Source organism: Amphiura filiformis, chromosome 1, assembly GCF_039555335.1.
Source record: "Amphiura filiformis chromosome 1, Afil_fr2py, whole genome shotgun sequence".
NCBI classification, from domain to species: domain Eukaryota; kingdom Metazoa; phylum Echinodermata; class Ophiuroidea; order Amphilepidida; family Amphiuridae; genus Amphiura; species Amphiura filiformis.
Window position 1 is genome coordinate 8,529,246 of NC_092628.1, and position 14,774 is coordinate 8,544,019.

A 14,774-nucleotide genomic window follows, 5' to 3' on the forward strand; every position below is an offset into this window, starting at 1 on the left:
TAGGTCTCTATCCCTATGAAATCAAGACTGTCTAATTGAATGAAGAGGGTGTCATGGTTGTCTGATGTCTAGGACCCCCGGGTCTAGGACACCCACAATCTAAGATGGCCGCCCATAGCAACCATATAAATATTCATATTAACCAGGTGAGATGACAATATCGCTAAATCAAGGCTGTTTAATTAAATGATGTGATATCATGGTTGTCTAAAATGTCATCAATTAGAACCTCTGTAACATAGAGGCTGGATTAATGCCGCCAAAATATGTTTTTTCGCTAAAAAAAATGGGTTAGAGTGTCATTGAAACAACATTATAAGCAATAAATATTCAAAATAATCGATGAAAAATGGCTTTGAGGGTTATAACAGAAACGTTTCTCCCTAAATGATGTTGCTAATATGTTTTTAATCCAAAATGGCGCCGATTATGAGGTCCAAAATGGCCTTGGTTAGAGTGGCATTAAAACAGCATTTAACACATTAAATATTCAAACTTATCAATGGTAAATGGCTTTGAAGGTTACAGCAGAAACATTTCTCCCCAATTGTGTTGTTAACATGTTTCAAATCCAAAATAATGCCGATTATGAGGTCAAAAATGGCCACCAAAATACTTTTTTTCACTCAAAAAATGGGTTAGAGTGGCATTAAAACAGCATTATAAACATTAAATATTCAAAATAATCAATGAAAAATGGCTTTGAGGGTTATAGAAGAAACATGTACAATACACATTGTGTATTCCTATACTTAAAACCCAGTCACTACCGGTTATTGATAAAATTCCCTTAAATGGAAATGCTTTAGCTAAATCTGACCATTAAAGGGTATCAAGAAAGGTAAATGGGGTGTTGAGGAAGCCGGTGGGTGTCAGTGTGAGATAAGGGTGTCATGGTGAGTTAAGGGGTGTCAAGATGGGTGAAGGGTTGGCAAGAGGGGTTAAGTGGCATCAGCAGTGGCGTAGCCAGGTTTTTTAAAGGGGGTACAACTTGTAAATGTACCGACAGGAATATTTGTTGCTGTTAGAAGCTGTGAATTGTTGACCCCAATTGTTTTTGCCCAGTGCGCTCACGAGTCAAAAAAGTGTGCGTTTATGTTTATATGACAACGTAAACATGCAAAAGGGGAAGAGTCACATCAAACATTTGAAGCATTTGAGCAACATGTATTTTGTTTCTTCACCCATCACAAGCAGTGCACAAAAAATTGTTTATTGTTGACCGCATTTTTATTCACCAAAGCCCGTCGTGTACCGACGGCTTAAGATGTACCGACGGCCATGATGAGCGGGGGACACCCCCACCATCACCACCACCACTGGCTAGGTATCAGTATGGATGGAGAGGTGTCAAGAGGGGTCATGTACTTGTACTTGTACAAAAATGTAAAATGTTATAAGATTTAGTATTTAAATGCTGCTGTGATTTATTGAAGGTATTAAAGCAATAATGTGCGATAATGTCCTCTTTTAATTTTGGGCCGAACAAATGAGCTAAAACAGAAAAAAATATATGCTTCATTCCGGGGCCAATATTTTTCACTGTGTGTATCAATGAGTTGTCGAATAAAACAGGGATTATGATCTTATTCTAAAAAAATTCATCATTTTACTGAATTAGAGCATTAAATCTTTGCTTATCCAATAATAATTGGTTCTCAGATAGCAATGATTGCAGCCCTAATCCATGTCAAAATGAAGGTAGTTGTAAAGATGGAGTAGATTCCTATACTTGTACATGTGCTGCTGGATACACTGGAACCACATGCGATACAAGTAAGTAAAGAAAGTATCATATTTGCTTCGGATTGTCACTATCTGAAAAGGTACATTAAATACTTGTAAAGCCATGAGATTTGATATATAAATGATTGCTCCTATTCTATGTTAACCTGGAGGGCCAGATCGAATGGATCTTTTACCTGCAAATAATGCTGCTGGCTACACGTAGACATATGTGAACACAAAAATCTTGTTTTTTTAAACCACAGTATTGACATGTTGAAATATTTGCCCATCCAATAATAATTGGTTTTCAGATATCAACGATTGCATCCCTAACCCATGTCAAAATGGAGGTAGTTGTACAGATGGAGTAGATTCCTATACCTGTACATGTGCTGCTGGATACACTGGAACCACATGCGATACAAGTAAGTAAAAAAGTAACGTATTTGTTGCGGGTTTGTACTGCTTGAAATGGTAGGATGAATATTTGTAAAGCCAATTGTTTTTCGTCATCGACATTTTGCATAACGAAACAGAAATGTGGGTAACACATTGTGTATTCCTATACTTAAAACCCAGTCACTACCGGTTGTTGATAAAATGCCCTTAAATGGGAATGATTTAGTAAAATCTTATCATTGATTTCAATACACTCAACGTGGGTTAATTTAGTGTTATTTTTTGATCGATTAAGGGGTATCAAGAAAGGTAAATGGGGTGTTGGGTAAGCCGGTGGGTGTCAGTGTGAGATAAGGGTGTCATTGTGAGTTAAGGGGTGTCAAGATGGGTGAAGGGTTGACAAGAGGGGTTGAGTGGTATCAGCAGTGGCATAGCCAGGTTTTCTGAAGCGGGCAAAACTTGTAAATGTACCGACAGGAATATTTGTTGCTGTCAGAAATTGTTTTTACCCAGTACGCTCACGAATCAAAAAAGCGTTTTAAGTTTATGTTTATATGACAACGTAAACAGGCACAAAGGGAAGAGTCAAAACCAACATTTGAAGCATTTGAGCAACATGTATTTTGTTTCTTCACTCTGCACAAGCAGCGCACAAAACATTGTCTATTGTTGACCACATTTTTCCACCGGGGGCGGTGGTGGGGCATCACCACCACCACTGGCTACGCCACTACGTATCAGTATGGGTGGAGGGGTGTCAAGGTGGGTTAATACATGTTACCCATTAAGGTGTATCAGGATAAGTTAAGGGTTGGTATGGGTTGTTCAAGAGAATAGAAATTGGTGTTTGCCCAAACACAACTGTGACATCAGACATTAATGACTGCGCAAGTGTTATATGTGTGAATGGTCTATGTCAATGATTACACATGTGTGTGTGTGTGACCCAGGATGTACAGGCACTAAATGTGATATTATAAAGTACCTGTTCAAGCTGAAGACAGTATACTTGCGTTGACCATATCGTATTGTTATGCCAACTATGACATTTAACTCATGCTCAGACATTAAAGTCCGATTCAGTTATCCCAGCGCAAGCGTAAAAAAATTAAAATTGTTTCGGGGCTGTGCAATAATTATGAGCCCTGGGGGAGGGTAAAATTGGGGGGGGGGGTTGGCGAGCCGAAAGGGGGGCAAGCAATTTTTTGGTACGCATTCACGGGGCGCCTTTTTAATAAAATGCTCTAAAATGGCTTAGGAAAACGGTACGAAAACGCTTAAATATGCACTTTTTCCTTCCATGCTGCGCTCGCAACATACATCTAGAGCATTTAAAGTTTGGAATTTGGGATCCCACAAATTTGGCATGTTCAAGGGGGGGGGGCAAAGAATTGTTGGCGAGAGGGGGGGGGGGGCAAGCGATTTTTGGCGAGCCGTTTAGAAATTTTACCCCCCGGGGGCTCATAACTATTGCACAGCTCCTATATATTTCCATCAAAGTGCAGGATAAGTCATTCAAATTGTCATTTGGTATTTTTGTAATGAAGAATTTGGCAAAAAAAGCAAAGCAAAGTAATGAATAATTTGGCAAAAAAAAAAAAGCAAAAAAAAAAGCTAATTTATATACTGTCAGTTTATAAATAACAGATTCATGAAATGCCTTATTTTGTCTTAAATACACGGCTTTCGGCTATGTTAGTACATCTATGATAATGACAAAGGTACCAAAATATGAATTTTGTTGATTTTTACAATCGTCCGGATGAGCAAATCACTGAATGGGCCATAAATGACTGCGCAATGTGTATATGGACGTGTGGATGGAATTAATGAATACGCATGTGTGTGTAAACAAGGATTGACTGTCATGTCAAGATGCACACATTGCTTAAAATAAAGACGTAATTCCCGGGGGGGGGGGCATTCCAACTTTGGAGGTGACGCGTATGTAGGGCTGTTAAGACCCCCTTTTTCAGCATCGCTGTCACCCAAAGACCCCATATTTTTTTACGAACACATGCTCGCTCCGCGCTCTGTCACCCGAAGACCCCCTATTTTTCCATTTGATCTGTCACCTAAAGACCCTTACAAGTTCAATTTGAACAGCAACTTTCATTTATCACTGATTTTGTTACTTATTTTGAAAAAATAAAGAAATTTGAAGCCATTTAGAACTAGAAATTCGATTTTCGAGGTTTTTGTGGCGCTGTTTTGGTTCTCACCCAAAGATTCCATTAAAAAAAAGGTCATGTTCTCACCCAATGACCCCATATTTTTTACATTTTGCTCTCACCGAATGCCAAAAAAATGCTCTCACCCAATGACCCCATATTTTTTACATGTTGCTCTCACCGAATGCCCCTTAGTGCGAAAGCGCCAGTCCTACACCTATATCCATTTCAAATTGAAGTGCCCCCCCGGGACGTAATTACTAATTACCAATTAACGTGGTTTAGTCGAAATCTGGCAAATGTCACAAACATTTGTATCCTAAGCTACAAATGATTCTTACTAAACTTTCGACTTCAGTTTTTAACCGTTTTCGACGTACAAAATCTGTATTCGTTTTCACTAATATATCTAAATAACCAAAAATCATATTTTCATCAAATAACTGTTATTTTGTAGCTTCAAAAGTATATAATCATGGGTAATTTCAACTGCCTGGCACGTAAGATACCAGAGATGTGATGATGGAAGTAAAACTTTTTGAATGACCCTCGTAAAAACGGAGATACAATATATTAATATATTCTTCCTTGTTGCCGAAATATCAAATCACGTTAAGACCAAGGAAAAGTTTCAATTTCGTGATTCCAGAGCTAGGACGTATTAAATATAACCGTATGACAAAAACGCATGAAGCTGTTGGAACTGAAGAAGCAGATCAAGAGCAAGTTCCTTAGCAGTGGACATAAAAAAAAGCAATAGAGAGATTGCGATTTCCAAACGTAGGTATCGGACGGACGTAGATCTATTCAAAACCACTCTCCTGTATCGAAGCGAGGTCACGTATTTAGCCATTTTTGAAGATTGTCCACGTGCGAAATCGACGTAGATACATCGTTGAAAATTCACAAAATTTGTCCATTTCACAATATGTTGAAGACAGTCAAGGATAATGAACATACGAAGGAAAGTCTAATTATTATTATGATCCTTTTGTTTGTAACAAATCATTATAATAAAGGTACAGCGATGTGTTAAAAATGGACTAAATTTAAACGCGATATTCATACGCAGAGATTGTCCTTTGAAATGTGTGTGATACTTTGCGTATAAAAAATGACATTGCGATTTCACATTTTGGACTCAACGTAGTATTAAAACGTACGTTCTACGTTGAAATAGGCTGATTTTACGTCGTGTCTAGGTAAAGTAAACGTAGAGAACGAGTGTTTCCCTACGAATCTTTTAGTCAACATATCATGTATTTTGACAGGTGAGGGGTGGCGCAATAATTTTGTGTATCCTCGGGGTGGGGAATTATTATAGGGGAACAGGTTTGTTGGCAGGTCAAAAAGGGGGAGGGGCAAGCATTCTTTGGCAGTGGCCCCCAAATATTTTTCTCCCCCCCCTCACTTTTGAGACAAAACCCCCAAAATTACGTAAATGTCCACCTTTTGCGGCAATTTTGCGCAAAATTTGTCGATTTGACCCCTCCCCTGAAATTCACTTTGCCCTCCCCCCATGCCCCTCGGAAAAAAAATTCCCGGTGCCGCCCCTATTTTACATAACCCCGATAAAGATTACGGTACTGTTTTGTTTTTATGGTAATCTAATCTTCCATTTTCTTAAATTATCTTGGTGTTCTATGCAAAAATCTTGAATAAAAGGGGGAAACCCAACGCATATACCCCGGGGACTATTTATATAGGCCTACAAGAAAAATGGCAGGCTCCCTATGTATTATGCGCAGCACAGTACACGTATTGTTGTATTTCTACTCTTTACGCTTGATAAGTGCCGTCATAATCGGATTAACTCCCATAGCAATAGATGAATACATTGTTTGAATAGTAGATCGCTCTGCACTTCAGCAGGTTGCACTCATCACCTGTCTTCATTCATATAATAGTACAGCAGTGATCGCCATACGCCAGAGTTTCTAGAATGTTGCTAAAATAAGAAAAATTTTAATGCTAATTTATTGCACATTCTAGGGAAGCGCGGTTACCTTTTTGAAATCTTCGAGTGGGAAGGTTTTTAATGAAATATTTTTGTGTTAAAACTGAAGCATCCTATGTATAAAAGAATATATGAATATTAACTGCACATCATATATAACGATTCGTGATACCCAATTGTGCTAAAATTTATGTGGTTTAGGAGGCAGAAAATTTTATTTCAATTTTATATACACCAAAATATTTTCTGAATTTAGTCAAAATTAACACTCAATTGATGGTGAAACGTGAAATCTAAGGCTAATACTAGCATTGTGGATCGATATCCCTGGGTTTAATAGGAATACCGGCATGGCTACAGTGTTGCCAGAACTTCAATATAGCAACGAAATTCCCAGGCCTAATAGCGCTCCTACTGATCATGTTTATAGCACGATGAGGATCTTTAATCACGTGAGTGATTAATTATTTGATTTCATCATCACCGTGATCATCGGACCAATGTGTTGAAATTTGCTTCTCCTCAAAACAACTTTGTCCAACAATCTTACATGCAATTGGGCAATATTTTAAACAAAACTTTCTTTTACAAAACATAATATTACGCTGTATGTTTTATGATCAAGCAAACTGTTTGGAACACACTTCCAAATAACCTTCGTTACGCCCCCAGACTTTCGTTATTTAAACGCCAGCTTAAAACCAATCATTATAAATTGATTGTTTTTATGTTTGTTTGTAAATTTCGTGCTTTACGCGCTTTGAGTAAAGCATCGCCTCATCAGAGATTGTACCTTATAAGAACCATTCATTATCATTGTTAACTTAAACAGGTTTTTGTTTTAAACAAAAACCTGTTCAAGCAATTATTTAAAATGCTTGCCTAAAAACAGAATAACTTGGATGTTAATACTTGACGTAGTGTTTCAATTGTCATGAAGGTGACTGGGTATGGTGCCTTTTGTTTGTGTTTGTTTGAAACTGCTTTTGGAAACCCACCGAAAGTCATAGGCCCTAATGAAGCAGCCAAAACAATACCAGGTAAAACATGGAAGTTTATAAAAACCTATTAAATAACCTTAAGGAAAAAAATAATAAGCCTGGCATTGAAATTCATGGTTAAAGTGGGTTGAGTACCACCCCAAAGTTTCCCTACATACACCCCCACTACCCACCTCACACACCTCTGCACCCACCCCACCCCATAGGCCTACATGTACATGATATTACATAATAATATATAGCATAGCTATACATTTAGGTATAGCGCTTAATTATGACAAATACGGTTCGGCCTATAGGCCTACATGTCAAATTAAAAACAAACCCGAACACAAGTCTGAAGGGTGTAATGAAAATGGCAACCCGCGACGGGGGGCGGGGGTAGGTCATACAAAATTCACCTAGAGATAGGAGGGACAGAAGATTATAATCCCCTATAATATTAATAACACGCCAATTTTTCTAGGTTTGGACCGTGGATTTTCCCATGGACCTCAAGCGTGCGTCTCTTAATACGGACTAACCTAGGTAAACAAATAAACAGACAGACAAAATGGTTTTCATAATCATGGAATCCATATAAATTGAAATTGCAGGCTATCACGGGAGCAAATTTTTAAAATTCACCTCATTTACCAGAAAATCCAATTGGGGATTTGGGCCAATGGATGTGGTCCAATGGATTAGCGCGTTGGACTTGAGTGTTCTGTATGTAGTCGCGGCGTGGGTTCGAGGCCCACCTCTGCCGAACTGAAATTCCTTTTTTTTTAAATTTCATATTATGGAAATGGGACTGGGCGAATTTATGTATAACGTAGGGAGGAGTGACCCCAGGCTGATTGGATGCAAAACAAATCACTAGATGACTGACTATAGGACATAGCGTCACCACACGAACGTTGGTTAAGTATGTGGCCTCACTGCGATGCATAGCTACGTAAAACGTACGGTCTACCTCTACGTTTGGAAAATTGCAATCTCTCTAATATATAGACGAATCCAAATCTACGCATTCCTACACTTGACTAGCAGCCTTTAGTTGGGTACCCGTCGGCTACAATGCACCCAAAATGTGAAATGATTCGGCCTTGGCGGAAATATTAAACTGCATTCCATCACCCGTTTTACACCTTACGCGAAAACACAGGTAGACAAAAAAAATGATTAAAGTTTACAACACAATACAGTTCCCTTCGGCAAAACACACAGCTTCTACATGGTCTATTCACTGTTGAAGTGACATAATAATCGGATTAACTATAGAAACATTGGATATATTTCCAATTCCAGCGTGCAAAATTGATCAACCATGGCGGTTTCATGTATACACCATATCAAACGCTACAAATGGATGTACTTGCGAACAAAAGGACTATGTATGAATAGATGCGACGAGATTACCTCCGGAATTATCTCTATTGTATATATTGATTAACCATCCTCGTCCTTGCATCTTCTCTAGGTGTTAGGCGGCTTTTATTTGCACAATTGGGCCCTCAAAACACCAGGTTGGTGCTAGCGGGTAACCAAAGATGGCCGACCAAATCCTGACCATGACTTGGCTCGTAGGATTCGTCTGTAGTTATAAACGGATGTCCCTTACAGGTTCAAATATCAGTACTTAGTTCTTAGATCTGCTCACTTTCTTGAAATCCAGCCAGCTTAATTATGAAGCTTATTAAGAGACAGGTCTGGTAAACCTGAGGTCGTGGGTTTGATTCCCGGGCGGGATCACCTTTTCTACCGTTTCGTTCAGCAATGTCTAGATGTATTTTAAATTGTTTTTAATGTGTTTCTTGCAACACTTTACCTATTTTCTTGTCTTTATTAGCACAAACAGGAATAAACTGTGATTCAGGCTCGTGTGGGCATTTGGGTTATCGTGTCCGCGCTACGTGTGAAAATGGTTATTGTGTATGTAATTCACCAGATTATAATAGCGAATCATGTCTTCGTAAGTATGACAAACAATGTAAAAAGTTAACCAAATATTACAAACCAGAAGACAGACTATTATGACAGCTGTCAAAGCAACCCAACTAAACATTTAATTGATAACACAACCCTCGGACAAGGCCGTAGGTCAATCTCATTTTGTTTTCCTAAATTGAGTGCAGCGCAAGATATAAACTTCCATTTAGTCTTTCTTTTCCGGCTTTCTTTATATTATCTAATCTAAGCATTTACTTAAGCGTTTTAGTGCCCTTGAAAATGATGTAAGACGAGGTTTAAGGTTATAAATTATACATTGTCTATCCATTTATTAATGAATTATATTTATATTAAATACAACAATTATTTTGCAAACACATTTAGTTGCTAAGTTGCATTCGCAGCTTGCCCGATGGAATGTTACCGGATATACGCCCATTTTGTAGGCCCATTTTACATGGAAACAAAGACTGTCAAAATATTTAGAAAAATCTGTCTTCGAAATCATTCTCTGGCATTAAAGTATTTTAAAATTAATTATTAGTTTTTATTATTCCATTGTATACTACATTGTACACCACGTGACTTTTTTCTCACAACTTCAGCCTCCGTAGGTAGTTGCCAGATCCAGCAAATCGTAGGTGCAGCAGCTGCCCATGCTTCATACGGTGGAACCGAACGAGACACTTACAGCTGCGTGACAGGGGAGTCTAAACCGCAGAGTATTCATGTGTTATCAGTCTATCACGGAAACACTAACAATCGTCCAAATAATATGAATGTTACTTTGAAAACGCGCTCACAAACCAACAAACCTGTGGTGCTCGTTTTATCATCATATGAACCAGTTAGATGGATACTAGACGTATCAGATATTGTGGTTATAGACGAGATTTTAATGGTAAGAGTAAGAGTTTATGTTACTCGTCATATTATTTTCCTATGACGTGCAAATTTGCTTTTCGAAATCATAGGTGGATTGAGGCGAAATGTTTTATGTCCTATTGTAACCAATATTGTAGGGGACGCACCATATGATTTTCGGGGAGGGGACGTGGGAGTTTGGGTCAGAAGTCGGCGGAATTTGTTTTTCGCCGCCTTTGCTGTTTTTTTAACTAATCAGTGAGGCGATATATACATTTTTTGTCTCTCCAGTGGGCGAAGTCTTTTTCGTATCACTAGTGGGCGAAGTTTTTTTTCAAAACACTTTCATGCCCACCCTTGAAATCAAATGGTGCGCCCCTACTGCATGTTACTCATGAAGGTTTGATTGGAATACAAGTTGGCACAGATAATGAGCTGACCAATACCACGAGGTTTTTAAAAATATTTTTTAAAGAAAAATGCCCGGGGCTAATTAGTGTAAAGGAGGGTACGGGGATGCGTGCCAGTATTGGTGTGCATTTTTAGGCTCTTTGGTGTAACTTGTAAAGTGCAGAATTCTTATTGTTCAGAAATAATAATCCTTACTGAACAAAAATAATCAAAAATTATGTTTTCGTAATCCCAGCCGCACATTCTTTACAGATTTTTTGGGTGTTTTTTTTAATAGTAAATTAATTCACATGGCAATATTGTAAGACACATTGATTAGACGTCTTTAGCAATTGGCTGAATGGTTTCAAGTGTAAAGAATTTGACATACATTCTATATGATACATTACATTGGTGGTTAAGGTTGGTTAAAAGTTTTTTTTGAAAATTTATTATAATAAAAAACTACTGAAAATATGTTATGCTGTTCATAAAACAAATTGGGTCAAAATGGTTCTGGGTGATTTTCTCCCAAATTTGACGTCACATATGGATTTGATAAGTGTTTCCTACTCTAAATATGTATACTTTTATATAAATTGACTTTAGACCAACAATTTAGTAGTTATGATATATGAAATAGTTTCCATAAATATGTTCATAATCATTTCGATAACGAACGTTTTGTTCCATGCAGATTTCATACTACCTTGATGAAAGCAGCGTTGATTGGTCAGGTTACTCACGTGACAACGTTCCTATAACAAGGTCTAGATCAATACCACGTGGTTACGGCATTGACAGTGGTGGAGGAAATACAGTTGGATTACTGAAATATGTACGAGACAACTATGGTCCCGTGAATTCATTTACAGGAACATACAGAGCGGATTCTTGGACACTTTATATAAGTTATTAGAAGATACAAATTGGCAACCAAATTCCTGATGGTTAAAGAAGCAGCATTAGTCAAGCAGTCAAGAGAAATGAAAATTGGTCAAAACTTTGTTTTAATTATTTGAAAGTATTTCTTTGTTATCAGAAAAAACCCAGTTTGCCACACCTAGAATGTTTCATTACCTTAGGTTATCCTATATAGCTCAAACACAATGCACATTTTTGGCATTAACTCAATAACCATATGTCATGGATAGAATCCTTATGGCTATAGGATCACGAAGATGTTTTTAACAAGTTTGAGTAACTTTGAACTGGACCCATGTTCAAGTTCAATTTCCAGTTTTAACTTAACAGAGTGCTGTTGTAATGGCTTCACAGCCTAGCATGATTAGCACTATAAATAGCGTGACACTTTGGTTAAAGTTAAGGTTTTTACCTTTGGTGCAAGAGATCCCGGGTTCAAATCTCCGCAGGACCAAAAATATCCACTCTCTCCGTGGCTCATCGGAATGATCGGATAAAGGCTAGGCAGATGAGCACGCTAAAAGACCTCATTACAGTCGGTTCAGATCTCAAGTTAAGAAGCCCGATTGATGGCTATACAATAGCCTATCTTGTAAAAATGCCCCGACTAGCTATTTACGGCTACCCACTTCACCGACTCTCGACTCGCTTGTACCTGGCTGACGTTTCGTCAGCGTTATCTCCTAAATTTAAGCTGCAAAATGTAAAATAATTAAGTATTTGAACTGAAATCCATTACACTCTTGTGAAGAGGGTCGCCGTGTATAGGAGAGGACATGTAAGTGTATTCGACAACCCTGATACATAATACGTAAACCCGTGAACAATAATTCAAATCTTCACTGAATAAAAGCACACTCGATATTATGCATGCTTTCTTCATTTTATTGGACATAGTTATTGCATTCACGGCACATTGTACAGTGTATTTTATATTGCTTATTGATTGTAAGTTCGCATTAAGACATAAGAGAGATTGCGATTTCCCGTGCAATCTATTCAAAATCTACTTTATTGTTTTGCATAATTCTTTATATGTATTCATCAAATTACACAGCCTACTTATACAGTCCTAATACCGCCTACCCTTAATAAGGATTATAAGTGAAAGAACATGGTTAGGTGTCTCTCCTTACTTAATGCAACGCATCATCCCTTGCGTTAACAAAGCTCCTAAGCTGCGACATAGATTATGTAATATATCCCAACAAACACAAAACGTTCAAGGAAAACGTTGAAATGTAGGATTATGTAAAGGGTATACAGCTTGAAAAATTGTAAAAATTGTTTGCATAGATATATTCTACAATAACATTGTAACAACATTTAAAAAATGTTTTTAGTGTTTTTTACATATAAAATGTTTTCAAGCTGTTTTCATGACCTTTTATCAATTTAAATGTTATAACACATTTATAAACAAAACCGTTATAAATAAACCAGGGTGATGCATGTAAATAAGGAGAAGAAATGTGTGTTTGTTTGTTTCTTTATTTGTTTAAGGGATCGGATAGCAACGTTTGCACAGTATTTTTGTGGGATCTGTGAGCACATCAGACATATCGAGTTGCATTCTGAATACGAGGAATGTCCTTGGTTCGCGATATAATAAATTTGATGGCAAATTATTAAAATTTGATATTTTTATGTTTTTGATATTTAGCAGTTCTCGAAGTAAACTTTACAAATCTAATCACACGCACTTAAAGTTTATGTAGCTGGGATGAAAATCCGACCATCAATTGAAAATTTGGACCTTTCATAAATTGAACATTTTTGGTGTTTCAGGGAAAAATCTATATCTTCAATACGAAAGGTCAACATTTTGCATATGATGGACGGTTTTCATCCCAGTTTCAAGTACTGTTTCAAAATATCAATTTTTAATCATTTGTGTGTATTATATCACGAATTAAAAAAAAATTGATATCAGAAAGGACATTCGTCGTATTTAAAATGCATTTCGATTTGTCTGATGTGTTCTCAGGACCCACACAAAGATGCGTTAAAACGTCGCTATCGGAGCCGTTAACACGGTTGGTCCATTAGGGAACAAACCAAAAGATCGATGACGTCCTATAAACGTAACTAGTTTCGTTTCTCAACCGACCCCCTTCCTCCCTGCCAGAAACGTAATAATGAAATGTTGAAAATTTTGACATAATAATAATATTGACACATTCTTCAGACCGATGTTTTTGTACAAACGTAATCAAGTATTTTTACCCCCTCCCCCCTAAACGAAACTAGTTTCGTTTATAGGACGTCATCGATCTTTTGGTTTGTTCCCAACATGCTTGTTATCTCATCTGTGAAAAAACACGAAGACAATACATGGGTTTGAAGGTTATCTGAAGAAGCTGCTTAAAATGTGCATTTTGAAGTTTGAATTTTTGATATATGTTTCCTCTCATTTGTCACATTCCTCGTATTTAAAATGAAATTCGATATGTCTGATATGTTCTCAGGACCCACAAAAGATGCGTTAAAACGTCGCTATCGGAGCCGTTAACACGGTTAGTCCATTAGGACATACGCTTGTTATCTCATCTGTGAAGAAATGTGTATTTTGAGGTTTGAATTTTTGATATGTGTTTCGTCTCATTATTTGTCATATTTGTTGAAATATTACCAAAATTCATCCGCATGACCTCGACTTTCGGCTTTTAAAGGTCCGTGACCCTATAGACAGCTTCATCTCCCATTTTTATTCATCAAAACTAAGGGTTTTTTTAACATCAAAAGAAATACGGTACTAGGTCCAGTAAGCATAATTTTTATACACACAAAAACAACAGCTCAAACTCAGGTTCCTTTTATCAAGCTAGCATTCATGATTGGGCTGATCTCCCAGAGTCAATCAAGGAGATAACTGATAGGGTCAACTTTAAAAAGGCTGTTAATAGTTAGGGGGAAAAGTTCACTTTGGTGACCACTCTCTGGCTAGTAAGGTTTGACGATTGATTCGACTTCTATGGACCATTTAGAAAAAAAAATAGCCACCATGTCCCTCGCGAAAATCCCGGCATTTTTCGCTAGAGGCCAAAATCCAAAATGGCCGCCACCACCATTTTGAAAATTTAAGTTTTGAACCAGAGCACCTATAATTTTTCGGGTATGTCGAGTACAAGGATTAGAATTTTGACATTAGTTTGACATTACGGCATCATTTTCACCCAGAAATCCAAGATGGTGGCCAGCACCATCTTGAAAAATTAGTTTTGAACAAGAGGACCTTAAATCGTGTACAAAGACACTTTCTTGGATAAGTCGACCACAAGGATTTCAAATTTGACATCACTTTGACATTACGAACTCATATTTACCCAGAAATCCAAGTTGGTGGCCGCCGGCGCCATCTTGAAAAAAATAAGTTTTGAACCAGATTACCTAAAATCGTGTGTACAA

General features: G+C 37.5%; 1 protein-coding gene across 1 annotated transcript; it reads left to right on the plus strand.

The window, feature by feature from the left end:
* Window positions 1-696: 696 nt before the first annotated feature.
* Window positions 697-12,233, plus strand: LOC140155266 (uncharacterized). The gene is made up of 5 exons (XM_072178028.1): window positions 697-724; window positions 1,663-1,776; window positions 2,040-2,153; window positions 9,794-10,089; window positions 11,140-12,233. Exons 1-5 carry the CDS (start codon window positions 697-699, stop codon window positions 11,359-11,361), a joined length of 774 nt encoding a protein of 257 aa, XP_072034129.1. The 3' UTR covers window positions 11,362-12,233.
* Window positions 12,234-14,774: the final 2,541 nt, after the last annotated feature.

What these genes read in the sequence shown, in the direction of transcription:
- LOC140155266 (XM_072178028.1), top strand. Translation starts at nt 697, where the DNA reads ATGGCTTTGAGGGTTATAGAAGAAACAT. An exon ending in GAGGGTTATAGAAGAAACAT is followed by an intron (nt 725 to 1,662) that starts GTACAATACACA and finishes ATTGGTTCTCAG; the next exon opens with ATAGCAATGATTGCAGCCCT. An exon ending in TGGAACCACATGCGATACAA is followed by an intron (nt 2,154 to 9,793) that starts GTAAGTAAAAAA and finishes TCACAACTTCAG; the next exon opens with CCTCCGTAGGTAGTTGCCAG.